This window comes from Muntiacus reevesi, chromosome 3, assembly GCF_963930625.1.
Source record: "Muntiacus reevesi chromosome 3, mMunRee1.1, whole genome shotgun sequence".
NCBI classification, from domain to species: Eukaryota; Metazoa; Chordata; class Mammalia; order Artiodactyla; family Cervidae; genus Muntiacus; species Muntiacus reevesi.
In genome coordinates, this window is record NC_089251.1 from 156,242,487 (window position 1) to 156,260,551 (window position 18,065).

Sequence of the window (18,065 nt, forward strand, 5' to 3'; positions counted from 1 at the left end):
ATCTGGCAGGTCTGTGAGCACTGGGAAGGGAAGAGAATGAGCAGAAGCAATGTCAACTATAATCTCTCAATCACGGGGATTTTCAAGTTTGATAACAACTCTCCAGGCTTTAAAAAGTATATATTTAAAAAATAATAATAAAAAAAATAAAAAGTATATATTTTTCTTTATGATCCTACATTTTTTATATTGCTGGATTAATATTTAATTATGTGTGGCATTAGTGCTTAAAAAATAGAAAATTCCCCCAAACTTTCTTTTTTGTATATATATTTGGGAAAAAAGGATTACTTTTTAGGTCAACCTCTCGGACTCGGAGGAGCTGATGCCCTTGCAGGCGCTTTGCAAAGGTGCCCGTCACAAGTCTTATCAGCCTCCTGCAACTCCCATTGGATTCCTGGAATGTCTGCATGGTGAAAATGAGGGGAAAGTGACAAGGAAAAAGGACAGTTAATATTAACTGTTAAAGGGGGCCACAGGCGTGGGCTATTCTGAGCCGTGAACCAGTGAGATGGGAGGGGGAAAACAGACAGAGTCTGCCTTCTTGCACCTTTTTGAGTTTCTTTTATTTCTTAAAATGCATGAAGCTTCCTGATGATTTTATCTAATCTTATCACTAGGGAGACTAAAAAACAGACAGTGTTAAAATCAGTGGTAAGAACAGGCATGAAGCCAAGGACGGGCTGAGGACTGAGTGACTTTAGGGTTTCTCCCCTGTTTTGGCCATGATGCCACTGAGCTGTCTAAACACCATATGCTCCACTGTATACATATGGGGAGGAGCGCAGTGACCAAGCACTCCCTGAAGAGGCACCCTCCAACATTCCAGATGAACTAGAGCATCCAACAGATCTGTTATCCAAATCCTGCCCATAATTAGGGACTTTGAGGGATGAAGTCATCAATTTGGTGCCATGCTTTGGCTCAGACCTCCAGTGTCCACAGCTGCACACCTGCAGGAGCTCTGGTGCGGAGAGTCAGTGACTGCGGAGCTAAAGGCACCTTTGATTCTAAACCTCACTCCAAACAAGTAGCTCCCTGCCTGCCCATTAGAGAGGGTTTAGAGACAGCTGCTCGTGTAGCAGCGTTTGAGGGACCATCGCTCTCCCTTGGTGTCTGAAATTAAACCATCAGAGTAACCCTTTTCAAGGAATGCCTTGCTAAATGCAAGCACTTCTGAAGAGGCAGTATTTTAAACACACATATAGGTCACTAACTCACGCTGAGACATCTGCCAGGTGCAGCAGGACGCCCCTGACCAGGCCCTGCTCAGCCCAGTGGGGAGGTGGCCACGGACGACGCGCACGGGCAAGTACAAACAGTAATGCGCTGAAGAATGAAGAGTGCACGGTGCCCATAGAGAGGAAATTACTTCTTTCCAGGGAGGGAGAGGAGACACTGGGTCAGTGGCCCTCTGGGGCACCTCCTTCCTCCCCCGCTTCCCCCGCCCAACCACCCCTCTCCCACAGGCAAGATGGTCCCTGTGACAGGAAATCACTTTTGATGAAGGAAGAAGGGAGGAATCCAGGGGAGTTAGTGTTTAAGGGCCTGAGGAATAAAGAGAACTGATCAGAAGGATGGCTTGAGTTGGGAAATGCATTTTGTATCTGTCAACATGGATTTGATTCTTAAAGCAATGCAAGTGAAAGCAAGCACGTGGGTAGAAAGGGAGCAGCCTCCCACCAGCGAGGTTCAAGGCTTCCGGCAGGAATTCCACTTCACTGGAGAAGTGTCAGGAAGACGAGTGAGGTCTCAAAGGAGAGAGAAATGAGACAGGAAGGAGAGAGGGAAACCTCTCAAAGAGCTGAAAATGAAGTGGTGAAATGTTCCCCAAAAGCAGGAAAATCAAACCAGGAAGGAAGGATGAAGAAACAAAACATCAGCCCAGGAGGTTCAGCATCATCTCTGAGCAGCTCCAACAACGGACAATAGACATATGGATGGGAGAAAAATGTACCAACATGCAGGACAGAACTCTCCAAGGGCAAAGAAAAGCCACAAAAAAGGTACAAGCACCACACCAGCACTCACCTCCACCGGCACCTACAACAGGAGAGGAGGGTGGGTGTGGCCGAGACAGGGACTGCAGAGAAGCCCTGGCACCCTCAAGCGGACAGTTCTACCCCAGGGCGCCATGCAGATGGCAGCCAAGGCTGTGAGAGCCCAGCAGAGCAAGAGAGGAGAGAGGAGCTGAGCGGGGAGGGGAGCGGGGCGGGGGGAGGGGGCGAGCGGGGAGGGGAGCGGAGTGGAGCGGGGGGAGTGGAGGGGAGGGGAGCGGGGAGGGGAAGGGAGCGGAGCGGGGCGGGGAGGGGAGGGGTGCGGGGAGGCGAGCGGAGCGGGGAGGGGTGCGGGGAGGCGAGCGGAGCGGGGAGGGGAGCGGGGAGGTGAGCGGAGCGGGGAGGGGAGCGGAGCGGGGCGGGGGGAGTGGAGCGGGGAGGGGAAGGGAGCGGAGCGGGGCGGGGCGGGGAGGGGAGCGCAGAGGGGAGGGGAGCGGAGAGGGGAGGGGAGCGGGGAGGCGAGGGGAGCGGGGAGGGGAGGGGAGCGGGGCGGAGCGGGGAGGGGAGGGGAGCGGGGAGGGGAGGAGAGCGGGGAGGGGAGGGGAGCGGGGCGGAGCGGGGAGGGGAGGGGAGCGGGGAGGGGAGGGGAGCGGGGAGGCGAGCGGGGAGGGGAGGGGAGCGGGGAGGCGAGCGGGGAGGGGAGCGGGGAGGGGAGCGGCGCGGGGCGGGGAGCAGAGCAGGGCAAAGCAGGGCTCGGAGAGGACAGGCTGTCCCAGCGGCAGGGCTGCACGCAGAACCGCAGAACCGGAGCCCGCACCGTGCAGAGGAGCACCCTGAGGCCCTGAGGGGCGGAGCGCCGCAGGTCCGGGGCGAGGCTGAACGAGGATGTGCGACCCTGAGGCCACACGTGCAGGGGCTGGGCTGCGTCAGACGCCGCACTCGGTGACAGCCCAGGAAGCCCCAGCCTCAGGAACAGGGCCCCTCTATCTCCTGAGGTTCCCCAGACCACCTAAGGAGACTTCAGGCAAACCCTGCAAGGATCAGGTAAACGACCCCTAGAGGACAAAAGGCAAGACCCTTCACAGATCCAAAACCTTTTCGAAAGAGTAAAATACTGGACACGAGAATAGCAGAAACACGTGGACCCGCCAGAAGGAGAAAAGACAAGAAACAGGCCCAGCAATGACAGGATGATGGGATTAGTAGACAAGGACTTGAAAACAGGTACTGCAAACAAGTTTAAGGATTTAAAGGAAAACATGAAGACAGGGAAGAAAGAAATGGAAGACTTTTTTACATGCTAAAAACACAATATCTGAAATGACCATTTCACTGGATAGGCTAGTAGCAGACTAGACACTGCAGAAGAAAGGCTCTGTAAATGTAAAATCAGAGCAACAAGAGGGATCCAAATTGAAGCACAGAGAAGAGGCTTAAAAATGAGTTTTGGTGCCTGAGGGGCACTGTGAGGTGTGAACCAGGTATGTGATAGGGGCCTAAAGCAACAGAGAGACACAGAAAAGTGTTCAATGAAATGGTGCTCTATTCTGCCGCCAGCAGAATTACATTTCTACAATAAAGAGCACCAGAAACGGCACACACAGCAATCAACTCACCGATTAACTCCTTTCCAAAACAACCAAAAGCACAGCTCATAGGCCAAATCTGGCTGGCTTGCTTTTATTCTGTCTGAAAGCTAATAATACTTTTCATATTGCTTTAAATGATTAGAAAATTAATGAAAGAAGAATATTCTGTGACACAGACCAATGACATACAATTCAAACTTTGCGACATGGGAAAACTAGACAGAGCTTCAGTGGCACAACCATGCCCTTCTGGATCTGTGTCTAGGGCAACGCCTCAGCAGAGCTCATTAGCTGTTACTGACTGTGGGGCCCTCAAAGCCTAAAATATTTATCATCTGGTCCTTCACAAAAATTTTTGCCAACAGCTTAAAGTAAAAATAAGAATCACATATTTATGCTTAAAACATATGCATAAATCTCAAAAGGTTACCTACTATGTTTCCATTTAAGTGGCACTCTCAAAATGACCGAGGTGTTGCGCTGGAGGACGGACCAGTGTTCACCAGGGGCTAGGGACAGAAGGCGGGCACCAAGAGGCAGCAGAGGGAGAGCCCCTGCGGCCACAGAACACGCCTGGGTCTGGGATGGTAATACATCCATATCTGTACATGGGTATCCGTACATCCACGCCTGGGTCTGGGATGGTAATACATCCGTATCTGTACATGGGTATCCGTACATCCACGCCTGGATCTGGGACGGGTAATACATCCATATCTGTACATGGGTATCTGTATATCCACGCCTGTATCTTGTATGGATAATACATCCATATCTGTACATGGACATCTGTACATCCACGCCTGTATCTTGTATGGATAATACATCCATATCTGTACATGGATATCTGTACATCCACGCCTGTATCTTGTATGGATAATACATCCATTCTGTACATGGATATCTGTACATCCACGCCTGTATCTTGTATGGATAATACATCCACATCTGTACATGGATATCTGTACATCCACGCCTGTATCTTGTATGGATAATACATCCACATCTGTACATGGATATCTGTACATCCACGCCTGTATCTTGTATGGATAATACTGCACAGAATTATACACATACACAAACGAACGGGTATAAAAAATCCTGAAAAGTGAGTAACATCTATAGTCTGCTTCACAGCATTGTACTGATGTCAAGTTCCTGGCTTTGATATTATACTTTATTATATACAATGTCATCTTATAAAGGGTAAATGAAATCTTATATGCTATTTTTTGCAACTCCCTTGACTATATAATTATTTCAAAATTAAATATTTAAAATATACTGAATAGCAAAAATGATGGGGGAATGGAAGTATACTGTTGTAAGGTTTTTACAGCATGCCTTAACATGGTATAATACTGAAGCCAAATTCTGACAAGTTAAAGATACACACTATAAACCCTAGAGCAACTGCTAAAAAAACAAGCAAACACATAGAAACAAGTAACCCTAATAATTCAAGTCCAATAGTAAGCCAATATAAAGCAAAATACTAATAATTAGTCAACTATTCCAAAAGAAGTCAGAAAAGGGGAAAATAGGGAAAAGAGGACAGAGCAAAGAGCACAATGAAGACTTATTAAACCCAGTCATGTCAGTCAGCACAGTAAATGTAAAGAGCCCAGACAATCGAACTAAAGGACAGAGGCTGAAAGACTGACACGCTGCTTAAAAGAGAAATGCTTCAAATATTAAGAAATAGTTTAAAAGGAACATAGAAAGATATACCATAATCATAAGAAACTGTCTTCTAATAACAGACACACCCTACATTACACTTCTACAGGAGGAAAGGGTTTCCAAATTTTTTAAAAAGCACAAATCCTTTTAAGGAATAAAAATACAACACTTTACAACAGAAAAAATGCACTCTCTTTCAATGAACTCTGGTCAACTGCTTGCTAACCGGATATATAGACATCCCATGCGATCACCCTTAATCCCACACAGGCGTGAGTGGCATTTTCCATTTCAGACTTTACAGAGAAACAAATCCCGAGTCCTGAAAGCAGGCACTTGTCCCATCTGGCCAGCTCTCAGGATCAGCTCCAGCGGCAGGCCCTGGAGACCAGACTCACCTGCGCCGGCCCCCAGCAGGAGGGAGTAGACGCGCTGCCGCACAGGCCGGTAGACGAAGGCCTGGCTGGGCAGCGCCTGGTCCGTGGCGTCCTCCAGGCTGTTGCTGCACTCCACCTCGCCGCTGCTCATCACGCCGTACACCAGGTAGCTCTCCGCCTGGACGTGCTGTGCTCTGGCGACCTGCCCAACGGTTAAATGCAACTGGTTTCTCCTTGAAACAATACCATGACCTTCAGCAGGAAATCCAAGGCCTTCTAGGGCTGAGAGGTACAGTAAATGTCACTCAAACTCAGGACGTCAAGCTGGCCTCTGTGTTTGCAGCTCAGAACTTTCTAGTACCGCTTTCCTCCTCCAATTTCCACCTCCCAACCAGACTTGTGACTAACCTCTGCCGTCACTCAGCATCCTGTCCACCCGACAGGGACAGAGGCTGCCCAGCGTTCCAGCCGCCCCGCTCCAGGCTGTCCAACCCACCCTTCACCCCAGCGACACTGTCTTCCTGGAAACAGAGGCCCAGTCACTGCACTCAGCCCAGCTACCAGACTCTTCAGCCTGAGTTGAAGAAGCTCTGTGAAGACCTCCATCTCCTCCCGTGCACCCCTTGTGGACACCCTGGGGCCCAACCTCCATGATGGAAACTGACCTCTTCCAGCCCTTCCCAAAAGCCCCTTCTCAGTCTCTGCCCCATGAGGTTCCCCTGGTGTGTCATCTCTCCAGAACCCTGTCGTCCTCTTTGAACAAGAACTCACCTCCCCGACCTGAGGGGCTCAACTCACGTTTACCGTCCACTCGTTACCTTGCCTCATCTCTATTAAACCATAAATTCCCTGGGATTAGAAACTGCATCACCTTCATTCACCTGTTCAGTACTGTTTTACTGAGCAGAAACTGTGCCCGAGCACTCGCTTCTTTCTGCTCTGAATGCAGTGCAGTGTCAGCACTGGGAGGTGACGAGATGGACGATGTAAATGGATGCCACGCTGCCATTCAATGAGGAGTTGAGATCAGATGGTCTGTAATAACCGACATACAGGTTTCATGTTTCTGCAAAGAACACTCTTACCACTGCAGGATTACTCTTCATAATTTAAATCCAGCCTACGCCTGATTGCATGTAAAATGTGCTCTGACAACCTGCAGGATTACCCTTCATAATTTAAATCTACCCTACCCCTGATGGCATGTAAAATGAGCTCTGACAACAGCCTGGAGCATCAAAAACTCTGCACGTCAGTGTCCTGCTACTAACGCAGGTGACCCGCTCGGTCACGCCCATTCACTCTGGTGACTTGAGTCTTAACACCTTCAGCACCTGCCTCCTTCACATGTAAAATAGGTTTAACAAAGGTGCTGTCTTCACAGAACTATCCATGAGGATTAAATGAGCCAATACAGAGGCTGGCAAATAGTGCATGGCCAACAGGTGGCCATGACTGCTCTCTGGCTGGACATACTCCAGGGTCTATTTCATGGCTAAATGCTTCTTTAAATCAGGATGGCAGAGAAGCCAGCAGCTTTAAAGTCAGCAAGGATCCCAAAAGAGTTATTACTTGATGCTCTAACCAATCAAAGATCATTAGAAGTAACATATTTCTCTGTAATGCCCCTTTTGATACAGAATCTATCAGAAACAATATGGTTAGATATTTCATGATTCTTTTAAGGTACAAGACCCTCTAAGGTATTTTCCTATACCTTCTTACATTTGTTACTCTTTTTTTATTTCAAAAGAGTTAGAATTTTGACAAATTTATCTATAAAGTGATAACAAATTGTATATTCACTGTATCAAAAAATTTTCAATTTTGGCAACTATAAAGAGTTGAGATGTAACATTCTTTTCTGGGTGTACACAGGGTTTTCAGAGAAGTTTTCTACAATTATAATATTAATTCATTAACTAGCTCATCACCTCAGCATCTTTTATCTCTGCCCTTAGTGCAGATATTATATAGCATTCCACACTTGGAAAAACTTTAACATATTCACCTAATCTGAAAATTCTAAAGCAAGAATTCAGTTTATCCAATTGCTGGAGGAAAACAGCAATGGTTGTGTGCATGCACCCAGGTAATTGCTACTTTCAGCTACTTGGCAGGGAAGGACTTCTAGGGTAACCACATGTGGCCAAAATGCAGGTTTGAATTCTGGTTATCTATTGTCAGTGCTGGAAGATGCCACTGCAAAAAAAAATTTTAAGGAATTTTTAAGGGGAATATAAGAAACTTCCAAGTTATTTTCGAAGCGACCTCTAAGCTCAAGAAGTCTGGGTGTCACTGACACAGGACACACTCTGTCCCCCCCCCCCCCCACCTCCCCGCTCACAGGCCCAGGAGGCTCTGCTGGGCTTTTTCCGCCAGCCTTCCAGAAAGAGCAACCCCATCCTCAGCTTCTGCCTTTTTTGCCTCCAAATTGCCACCAAATTCCTGTAAACTGACCTCCACCAAGCCCATGGTGACCACAGCTCTGTAGGCCCCCCAATCCTCCCACGTGCCAATCCTGACAACCTGAGACCTGTTCATGGCCGCTGCGGCAGCGGGCAGACCCACCTCCCTTCTCACCCGTGAACCTGCCTCCCTGGGCCCTTGTCAGGTTACTCTCACCTCGCTCTCCTCCCCCTCGGACACCCTTCACCCCTCGGGCATCACTGCTTCTACCTGGAGGGTCTCCACTACACACACAGCACACATCTTAAGCCTCAGAGGGTCCCTGTGAGGCCTTCGTTCTGTTCCGCTCAGGCCAAGCCTCACCCCAACAGCCTGAGCACAGGAGCGTCACCTGCACAGCAGGGTTCTCTTCTGGAACACTGCCTGAGTTGCTTCTTTTACTCCAGTTCCATTTCCCTAATTCCAGCTCATAGCCACACCGGTCCATTCTCTGCTGTGTTTCAGAACCTCCACTTGCTATCCCATGCCTCCTAAAAAAGGATAAGAACTAAGTTCTGAACTCTCTCAGCACACACATGCTTGCCCTCTGTGGCTGGACCTAACTTTTCTGGACTTCCCTTGGAGGAAACTGGGTGAGACGCCAGGCTGCCCGTGAACACAGTGGACGCCCAGTGGGTATGGGGCAGGCACAGGGAACGCAGTCAGGGTGCGTGAGGCAGAGCCCAGAAGGGACAGGTGCGAGGCACACAGACGGAAGTGAGATCTGGGGACCGGCAGGAACCAGAGCAAAACAGAAGCGAGCCTGGAGCGGTGCTGGAGGTGTGGCATGGGAGTTCTCTGAGTCCTGGGCTGGACAAAAAGCAGATACCACCCAAGTCTTGAGTAAGACTCTGAGCAGGGCGGCTCCCTTTCAGACTCTTCTGTTCTCCTGCTTCCCAACTTCTGACCACAACGTGTCCCTCTCCCAGTGCCCACAGACTTTCAGACCCCAGGGAAGGTGGGTTCGATCTTGTGAAGCGTGGAAGGCTTGGGCTCAAACTCGGGGTCTACAAGAATTAGCTGTGTGATCACTGCAGACATGTCATTTAGCCTTGGCACACCCACGGCCTCACGTGAGCAGGAGACCAGGGCGTCCAGCAACAGAGCTGTGTTAGTGGAGACAGTGAGGAACGGCTCGAGCACCAGGAACAGCTATGCAGAGGCGTGTCACTGGAGAGCCAGCGGCGTAACCAAACTGAGAACCGAGGCCGAACGCCTTCCTCTCCCTTCTCCGTGGGCTGTGCTGAGGCCCTCCTGTCTCCAGGCCGTCACGTCCCACCGCCCACTGCTTGTCGGGACCTCCACATGCGGGTCCACCGCCAACCTTCCCTGAGTGGTCACTCACATTCTTTTCCCTCTAAAAGGCAGTTAAGAATGTTCCAGGTAGAATAAATTTCTTAATACTTTTTCATGTATAACTCTCTTGAAACATGCGTCACATTCTACCTCTCACTGTAATTTCCTATGATGAGAAGCTACCCTGTCTGTTACAAGGCATGTGACAGAGAGAGGGGACCACTGCTTGCAGCTGTACAGGAGGGAGGGGAGAAGTCCCTGAGAGAGAGCGCAGAGGCACAAGAGGCAGAGGACACTCCCTGAGACACGGCAGGGCAGGACACGAGCTTGGAGCGACAAAAACAGACAAGGCCAGGCCCTCACAGAACCGCCCGGTCTGGAAGGAAAGACCTGAGCCAGAGAAGACATTCTGGGGCACCTGCGGCAAACATCAGCCACTCACACAGGGTGGGCAGCCTCTCTGGGTGTGTGACGGGAAAGCCCAGCAGGCACTGACCAGCGGAGGGGCCGGAGGGCTGTCCAGGAGAGGGGCAGGTACGGCTGGAGCAGCTGGGGACAGGCCAGCTCTGTGCAGGTCACCACTTCCCTCTGAAGAGCTAGGAGATGCCAATCAAGGCTTTACTTCTGCGTGCAGCAAGACAAAGGGGCTGCAAGGGCCAAAGTCTGTTTAGGAAGGGTTCTCAGATGTCTACAGTCATCCACGCAGGGCGGTGAGAGCCCAGGGTGGCAAGAGCCACTGAAGAGATCAAAGTAACAAGACTTGAGAGACTGGTTATGAAAATGGGAGAGATGTTCCCAGGTTTTTAACTGTGAAAGATGGCGGCCCTCAATGCAACAACAATGAAAAGCTGTAAGTAAAGTCCTGTTTGGCTCTGCACTTGCTGAGAAGCCTCAGGGCGTTAGTGTCCACACGCACTTTCTCTGTAACCTAAGGATAAGAGAGGTTTCAATAAGATAATAGATACACTGCAAGTAGACAGAACTTACACAGAGCAGGCAGTTCATGAACAGTGGCCCTCCTTCAAAAACTATCAAGGCTCTGTATCACTTTCAGGATGACCTTCAAATCCCTAGGGTGGCAAGCAGGAATATCCACCATCTGGCTGCATCTGTGCTTCCCAGTTATATTCTTACTTAGCCCTTCACACCCCAGGCCTCAGCTACTTGTCCCAGGGCTCTGCTGAGGGCACAGGTCCCATCTCTGCCTGTTCACAGCAAACCTCGGGAGTAGGAAGGCCTGGCTCCCGTTGTAACACCTCTGGGGACTTCTCTCTGTCTTTAACCCACAGTGATCACACTCTTTCAAGTCCCTAGCACTCTGTAACAGCCATGGAACAACACGAGATGGAGTTCACAACGTAGGTTTTCACATATATTGTGAAGCTCCTAGCTAAACTCAAGGGTTTGGCTCTGCGGCCCCCACTGTGTCTTAACCACTGCAGGCAGTCAATAAATATTCACTGACAAATCCATCACTGGGTACATTTTCAATCATGACATATTAGATTTGGGTGGGCATGTGCACCTACCTTTAAGATTTCAGGATCTGTAACCATAGCTACTTGATGCTTGGCTTCAGGCCCCGTATTTACAGGGTCTTCTTGTTTAACTTCAGTGTTTGTACACATGGGTGCTTCTAAGTTGAATTCAGGGTCTGTACCTACAGGTAATTTCTCCTTGGATTCAGGGTCCATACACATGGGAACTTCCTGCTTAGATTCAGGATCTGAACTCATGGACAGTATCTGCTTGTCCAAAGTTACTACATCTTTAGGTTTTTGGATAAACCATGGAGATTTCTGTCCTGGCAAAAGATACGATGCTACTCCTTTATAAAAAAGAGCTTTGTTTGGTCCCAAAGGTAGCATCTCTTCCAGCTTTTTCTCACCTTGATGCAACCGAAGAACCTTAGATATGTGGTCTGCTACAGCTAAGATAATGTTACCTCTTCTATCACAGTTCTCTTTCACAGAGGTATAGGACGTCAAGCACTTGTACCGAAAGCTCTCGAACATGCCTTCGGGGACGACGTCGTTGCCAAGCAGGCAGGCCAGCAGGGGCAAGTCGGCCAGGCTGAGCCCGAGACTCTGACAGAGCTTCTCCCGGCAGAGCATGACGGTGTCCAGGCTGTCCAGGGAGAGCTCACTGATGGAGAAGTAGGGACAGGTGTCATAGATTAAGTAGTCAGTGTCTTCTCCAAGAATCCCAAGACAGTTGTTCTGGAAGCCATAGGAGGCCACCTCGTAGTCAGCCTCCTGTAACGAGCACAGAGTTTCCTGACCCAGGGCCTTCAAAGCAAACCGCGTAAATATGGCCAGCCCCGAGGGGATGAAGAACATGTTTCTGCCCGGCTGCTCCCTGTGGGACTTGATGTAGTGGAAGATCTTGGCTATCTCCCTATTGTTTTTGAGTCTGCGTTTCACCCACTCATCTCTCTTGGACTGCTCCACCATGCCATCAAAGAAGAAGATCAGCTTGATGCCAACAGCGGTAAAAGTTCTCACGAATTCTCGCAGAGAAGAATAGTATTCCCTCCACTGTCCACCACAGATCCAAGACTCCGGCGTGTACCAGTACCGGAGGCAGCACATGGCATCGACCACGATGGTAGGGGTCCCTCCGGGGTGCTGGCGTCGGTGGCGTTCCGCCAGCTCCTTGAAATTTACCACCGCACACACATGCGGGCAGCTACTTGCCACAAACCCATGCAAACCTCTCACACCCATGATGGGACTCCTGGGAAGGCCCTAAAAAGGGAAAGGAGTGAGTGAATATGGTGTCACCATCAGACACATGGCACCTTTCAAAGCAAACACAAAGTTTCACATTCCCTCTGTTCTCATCATAACATAGAGCATGGCATGCTCTCAGGAGCCCGAAAGCCCTCCTCGCACATACCCGCAGGACTGCGCCTGAGTGAGGCGCTGACTCGGACTTCTATCAGGACAGAGCAGGGCAGGGCTCTTACGATTTTCACTATGACTATTATTCAAGAGATTTCTCAACAAAGTTTGAAAACAGGTTAATAGTTTCAAAGAAGTAATGCTTCGCATCTAGGAGTGCAAATAGAAGTTAATTTTGAAAACTTAAAATGTAAAACTGGAAAAAAAAAATGTAAAACTGGTACATGCAACGCTGATGTTTCTCAAAATAATTTTGCTGAGTGAAGGAAGCTGGACCAAGGCGTGCACGCTGCTGTCAGCGCCTAGCCGCCTGAGCGCCGAGCTGTCGCAGGGGCCAGAGCCCTGGGGTCGTCTGCGGTGGGGCAGGAGGGGGTACAGACACCGCGGAGGCAAAGTATGGACATGTTCACTACCTTGGCTATGGGGCGGTCTCACAGGTGAACACAGGCTTGAAGTTTCCCGCACATCAATATACCTCAATAAAGCCGTTAAAAAGACTACGTGAAAATTCTCTAGGCCAAATATCCGCAACATTTGAGATGATGACTGACTGACGTTAGATGAAAAACTATCTGTTCTAAAACGTAAAAACACACAACAAAATAGTTCAAAGAGTTGGAATTCACAATCTGGAAAAAAAAATTAAGCAGAGTCCTTTATATGAGTATGATGTCCTTGCACATAATAAAAGACACCCATCGTGGTCAGACATCCTTAATCTTAACAGCCTATTCTTCTCATCAAGGCTTCCTGTCCTCTGATAAAACAAAACAAAAGAATCCTTATCATGCAAAGAGCAGCAGAGAGGAGACGGGCCCTCTCCCAGGCCAGGGGCTGAGGGCGGCCGCCGCAGCTACCTCCACACAACAGAACCAGCTCCTGCCCACCGTCTGCCAGACAGCACTGGGCATTCAAAACACACGTCTCTACTCTTCAAAACCACTCTGGTGGGTAAAAATTACAAGCCCTATTTCGCAAATGAAGAAATTATAAGCAAATTACTAGGCTGGGAAAAGGCCCCCTGTGGATTCCCTGCTGAGAAGGTACACCTGATAATGGACAGCTGCCTCTGACAGAATTTAAAGCTATCGACGTAACTGCTGCTAATAATATAATAAACACAGGGCTTCCCCGGTGGCTCAGACAGTAAAGAACCCACCTGCAATATAGAAGACGTGGGTTCAATCCTTGGGTTGGGAAGATCCTCTGGAGAGGGGAATGGCTACCCACTCCAGTATTCTTGCCTTGCCTGGAGAATTCCATGGGCAGAGCAGCATGGTGGGCTACCGTCCACAGGGTCGCCAAGAGTCGGCCATGACTGAGCGACTAACACTTCCACTTTTCACTGGTGGCTCAGCAGTAAAGAATCTGCCTGCCAATGCAGGAGGCACGGGTTCAAACCCTGGGTCAGGAAGATACCCTAGAGATGTAAATGGCAACCCACTCCAGTATTCTTATCTGGAAAATCCCATAGACAGACGAGACTGGCAGGCTATAGTCCACGGGGTCACAAAGAGGCAGACATGACTTAGTGACTACACAACAATAATAAAGAATATCTAAAAACCAAGTGGACACAAATAGCACATTTAAGCTGAAACTGAGTGAGGCCATCTCAGTAAGCTGTCAGACATGATGGGCCCACATATCCCAAACCACTGCAGACCTCCTGCTGGCACTGGGCTGGCCTGGGAAGGTGTGTGTTTCTGATGCAGAAGATGGACTTCACAGAACAACCACCTCAACCACAAGGCAGTTCCCCAGGAAGGGCCCTGGGCCAGGGGGGAAAGCGGATATGATTCAGAACACAAAGAAGGGCTGTCAGACTGGACAAAAACCAAGCTGGAATTTTTTTTTAAAAAAGGAAAGGTTTGTGGAAGATGAGAGGACCCAAGGCAGACCTTACCCAGCGAGAGTTTGACTCTTCCTCTACTGTGAAAGGAGATCTGCTTCTTCCTTGGCCCGTGTGGGGCCTGGGGACCCTCCCGCCAAGCCCGCAAGGAGACGCTCTCCTCTCCCACCCACAGACGCAGCCCGTTTGTCCGCAGCCCTGCCTCGTTTGCCTTGGCTGCCTTCCCTCACTAATAGAAAGACTATTTTGTTTCAAGCATTTTTCTACTAAAACTGCAAGTGACAACACTGAGTTTCTTGAAACACTCTCCTCTTTATTTTGCAAGAAGTCTGGCTCAGCCTCTGCTTTGATTTCATTCAAATGATTTTCCTCCTCGTTTACCCCAGTAGTAAAAACTCACTATTTTTTAAACAGGTACTGGTTTTTCCTGTATTTTACACTGCCAATTTCTCATAGTTTGAATCACAAATTACCTCAGGAATGAGCTCTTCTAAGGTATTTACAAAGAAAATTTTGGATAGGCAAAGATTTGGGAACTTGGGACATTAGAGGATGCCTTCTGGCATTTCAGGTCTCCAAAGCGTGACTGCAGTGTTAACCTGCCATCAATGCAGTGTGTGGTGTGAAAAGAAATGCTTAAAAAGAGAATCTGTGAATATTACCTTGTTAAATAACTTTCTTCTTCAGGATTTATATTCTTTAAAGGTAGTTTTTAAGATGACTGCAAATAAATATATAAAATACACATTGCAAAATTACATATATATACACACATACACGTATATAAAGTTTTACTTACTCTACCTGCAAAGTATACAGGAAACTGCCATTACCTAGATAACTACTGTTTGGAAAGAAAACAAAAGTTAGTCTCGTCAGGGAAGAGTCTTACTGCCCAAAGCAGAATCTGGGGCTCCCGCCCATCAGTGCAGGCCTCGGGGCAGGTGTCACCCCATTATCCCTAGCACCCAGCAGAGGTAGGTACATGAGGCCTGGCAAGCATCTGTGAAGAAACAGACAGATGAAGGCATCACAGGGCAGGTATATAAAGAGAAACCAGGAACCAGCAGGTTTACAGACTTCAGCTGTGGGCAAAGAAAGACTGCAAACCAGAGTCTGACTTGGAGAGAAGGAGTCAGGGCAGGAGAGTTCAGGAAGGAGCCACGCGGTGCACAAGCGGAGCAGGGTGGGGGCCGCAAAGGGGGACCAGGGGGGCGCCTTCCTCTGCTCACGCCCAGCTCAGTCCCAAAGTCCTGGGTGACAGCTAACTGAGGCCTGGAGAGAAGAGGCGAGAAACCCAGAAACTCCTTTATTTACCATCTTTCTACTGACAACACTTAGGAGAAATGGAGAGGCAGGCCTCACCAAACAACACATACACCCCTACCTGCTACTGAGAGATCAAAGGTGACATATGAAGGGTCACTCAGAGCACAGGGCAGTGGGCCCACGACAGCCCTGGGCACACTCCCCACGGACCACGGACAGCCCCGGGCACACCCCCATGGACCACAGATAGCCCTGGGCACACTCCCCACGGACCACAGACAGCCCTGGGCACACCCCCACGGACCACAGACAGCCCGAGGCACACTCCCCATGGACCACGGACAGTCCAGGGCACATAAATAAAACCATAACCTCTCGATAGATCTATATCAGACAAAAATACTGTCTCTACAAGACAAAAATATACACATTAACATGTAACATCATGATATTAAGGTGGTGGTGAAAAAATACCACAACTTTGATATTCCAAAGGGAATGACTGGCATCTGGAGATACCTAACTAATGCCTACAGTAGGGATGAGTTCACCAACACCTGCCCAGTGATAAGGAGGTTGAAATAGCATACAGTGACGTAGCCAAAAGACTTAATAGGTAAAAGAGCACTTACGAGAGAAATGTCTTCACATCTTCCCCTAACTAATAACATACTTATCCTAACAGACTGCTCCTCTTCCTAGAAAGTAAAAACTTTATTTGGTACGAACATGCAGTTATTCCAGATTAGGATAAAGGACAGACAAGGTATAGTAGCTGTCTTGAAATAAATATACTCCTAAGCAGTATTATTTTAAAATTCCTTTACCCTGCCTATATCCCCTAGCCCGTATCCTCCTCTCCTCCAATTTGGAGACACTCCATCACAAACTTTCACTTTAAAGATAGTTTGCCATCTCTCTTGAGCCTTCAACACTGGAGTCCATTCACTGTGTATCGATGACAGAACTTTTGAGGTGTACTGTTCAACTGTTAAAATAGTAACTGTAAAAAAATTTAAAAAATAAATAAAATAGTAACCCCTTCAATCAGGCCCAAACTGGTGCATAATACATGGTACCAGGAATATTTATGTATTTTTGGAATTTTATAATATTTAGTAAGAGTATATGAAAGGATTGCTACTGTATCAAAATACTCTCTTTCAGTTTAGTCTATCCTGGATATGTACTAAAGGATGTTACCACCTGAGAAGAGTGCTTTTACAGAAAGTCAGTGCAGATTTTGTTATTTTACTTTGTACATGGGTTTTTACTTTTGCCTGAAAGCATTTTTCTTTCATACTAATGATAACATCTGACACTACTTAGAAGCTGAAAGTTTAGAGGGAAGGATGGTATTTTCAAGATTTTCTCAAGCATATTATGAATATGACAGAAACCAGTGGGCACCTGATATGCTCAGTCTAAATATGTTACTGGTTATATGTATTTTGTCCAGTGCCATTCATTTGGAATATTATTGCTTTCTTCCTTTATTTTAAAAGTGCTCTTTTTTAAGGTAAGCATCAGCCTTGCTGTCTGTAGATCTTTTGAGCAACACTACATAAACTGATATTTAGTTCATTTAGCTCTAGCAGTACAGTGATTAGTAAAGGTTAACCTAAGGAATATTGCATGGGTTTGTCAAAATATCAAGCATATTTAATGTGGATAATCTAAAGAGTGCAGCATAAATCCTATATTAAAAACAAGATAAAACAGGTTATTACTCCACCCCATTTACTGTTAGACTTCAGGTAGAGGATGGTTCACTCCTTTTGGACTAAACTATAGTTGTGATGGTGACTTCATATTTACTGCAGTTTTGCCTAATCGCAATCATTGCATTTCCTTCAATTAAATTTTTCTGAAGCTACACTGAGGAATAGCACTCCGCATGTTTGTTTCTTAAACTGACGTCCTAAACCAGGAATTTTTTGTGTGTTGTAACAAGGGAGGATAAACTTGATGAAAATAAAAGTTTGTTAAGTATTTATTCACTTAAAAGAAGAAAAAAATGACTTTCTGAGTACTACTCCAAAGACTGTGGTTGTGACTGTAGTTAATGTTTTTGGTCATTTTTATACCTAACTTGTTTAAGAAGTGCTATTTCTCATAGGCTGTTTTTGGAAATTTTAAGTATATTGCTTTAATATGGCAATGTTTTTTGCCCTATGATATGCTAACATTTAGCAAACACTGGCTTTAAGGAAGTAGCCTGATTTTTTATAAGCATTATGCACTTATTTAAATCTATCAGTAATTAGCTTGGTGTAGAAAGATAAGACGGAGAAGGCAATGCACCCCACTCCAGTACTCTTGCCTGGAAAATCCCACGGACAGAGGAGGCTGGTAGGCTGCAGTCCATGGGATAGCTAAGAGTCTGACACGACTGAGCAACTTCACTTTCACTTTTCACTTTCATGCATTGGAGAAGGAAATGGCAACCCACTCCAGTGTTCTTGCCTGGAGAATCCCAGGGACAGGGGAGCCTGGTGGGCTTGTCTATGGGGTCCCACAGAGTCGGACACAACTGAAGTGACTTAGCAGCAGCATCATGATATTTGGGCTGCATCAAGAGTAAACAGCAAATTAAAACAGAGATGGACATTCTCTTAGAAAACTGAATTATCTCGGGTGTAACTCTTGGA

The 18,065-nt window shown here is 47.7% G+C and overlaps 1 protein-coding gene across 11 annotated transcripts in view; it reads right to left on the reverse strand.

Annotated features, from left to right (window-relative positions):
- Window positions 1-18,065, reverse strand: part of FAM120B (family with sequence similarity 120 member B) — a 77,803-nt gene that overhangs the window by 36,781 nt on the left and 22,957 nt on the right. For 9 of the 11 annotated variants that reach the window (XM_065930954.1, XM_065930955.1, XM_065930957.1 and 6 more), the window contains exons 2-3: window positions 10,920-12,137; window positions 5,668-5,848 (exon numbers count right to left, since the gene is read on the reverse strand). In XM_065930954.1, coding sequence (XP_065787026.1) covers window positions 5,668-5,848; window positions 10,920-12,137 — 1,399 coding nt within the window. Of the gene's footprint in view, window positions 1-5,667; window positions 5,849-10,919; window positions 12,138-13,452; window positions 13,506-18,065 lie in introns of those variants that run through there. The other 2 variants (XM_065930953.1, XM_065930958.1) reach the window with 2 other exon arrangements.